The 993-nt window shown below is 48.5% G+C and overlaps 1 protein-coding gene across 1 annotated transcript in view; it reads right to left on the minus strand.

Annotated features, from left to right (window-relative positions):
• LOC137656105 (carbohydrate sulfotransferase 11-like) overlaps positions 1-791 on the minus strand; it is a 13,771-nt gene extending 12,980 nt beyond the window's left edge. The window contains exon 1 of the mRNA XM_068390280.1: positions 115-791. Coding sequence (XP_068246381.1) covers positions 115-684 — 570 coding nt within the window. The 5' untranslated portion in view covers positions 685-791. The remainder of the gene's footprint in view (positions 1-114) is intronic.
• Between the last annotated feature and the right edge of the window lie 202 nt (positions 792-993).

Here is a 993-nt window from a genome sequence, read left to right on the forward strand (position 1 = left end):
CCTCTGCTGTGACAGCTTATTTCTCTTTCCCTGCATCTAAGACTCTTAAGTACATCATCATTCGCAAGTAAAATAGTAGGTAAGTTAACGATGCATTACAAGCATGCTCAGTACCTTAGCGGAAACGCAGCCGAGGACCTTGTACTTGGCGTTGTAATAAGAAAGCTTTGGCAACGCCCGTAGACCCTCTCCTCCTACGCGATATCCTGAAGTTGTGTGACATTTCTCCTTCAGCAACTCCTTCCGGAGTTCGTATCTGTTTCTTACCATTTCTTCCTTCTCGGAAGTCCATGCGGATAGTGTCACCGAGTGGGACGTGTTTGACGAGATACCGGTGGTGCTTTGGTGGTCCAGTGAGCTTCCTTGGCTCGTCAAAGCCAAAGATGCATTTGACACAACACTAGAAGGGATAGATGACGAAACAGTTCTGGTTGTGTTCGACGAGATGTTGGTTGTGCTCTGTCTGGATTCGACGTGCTTGTTATGATGAGGCTTAGTTCTCGGTTTCTTAATATTAGAGGCATGAAAAGGGTTAGACGAGATGTTAGTGATGCCGGGGTACTCCTTGGATGGTATGATGACGGGCACAATCGAATGCTCGTCCTGCAGAAATGCACAGATCAGCGCAACGGCGATGCAAGTGGCCGCGGTCAGGGTCAACACTATGTACTTGAGGAGACGCATGTTATTTAGGAGGTTAAAAAGCAACGAGGCAAGACTTAAAGCGCGGCACACATCCCACCATGTTCAGCAATGTTCCATCCACAACTGTGTTGACTGGGACAAGTGGCTGCTTGCCTTGCCCATTAGATAACTTTCTCCTCCTCCTCCCTCCTGCTTCTCCCTAACTTGAGGCTTCATCCTCCCCCCTCCCCCTCCCTTATATACCACTTCAAGATTCCCTCTCAATTACTTCTTCCCCTTCCCTCAATCCCAAATATTGCTTGCAGGATCAGTGTGTGGCGGGATGTTGCAAAAACAACCCCCACACCC

This window comes from Palaemon carinicauda, chromosome 17, assembly GCF_036898095.1.
Source record: "Palaemon carinicauda isolate YSFRI2023 chromosome 17, ASM3689809v2, whole genome shotgun sequence".
NCBI classification, from domain to species: Eukaryota; Metazoa; Arthropoda; class Malacostraca; order Decapoda; family Palaemonidae; genus Palaemon; species Palaemon carinicauda.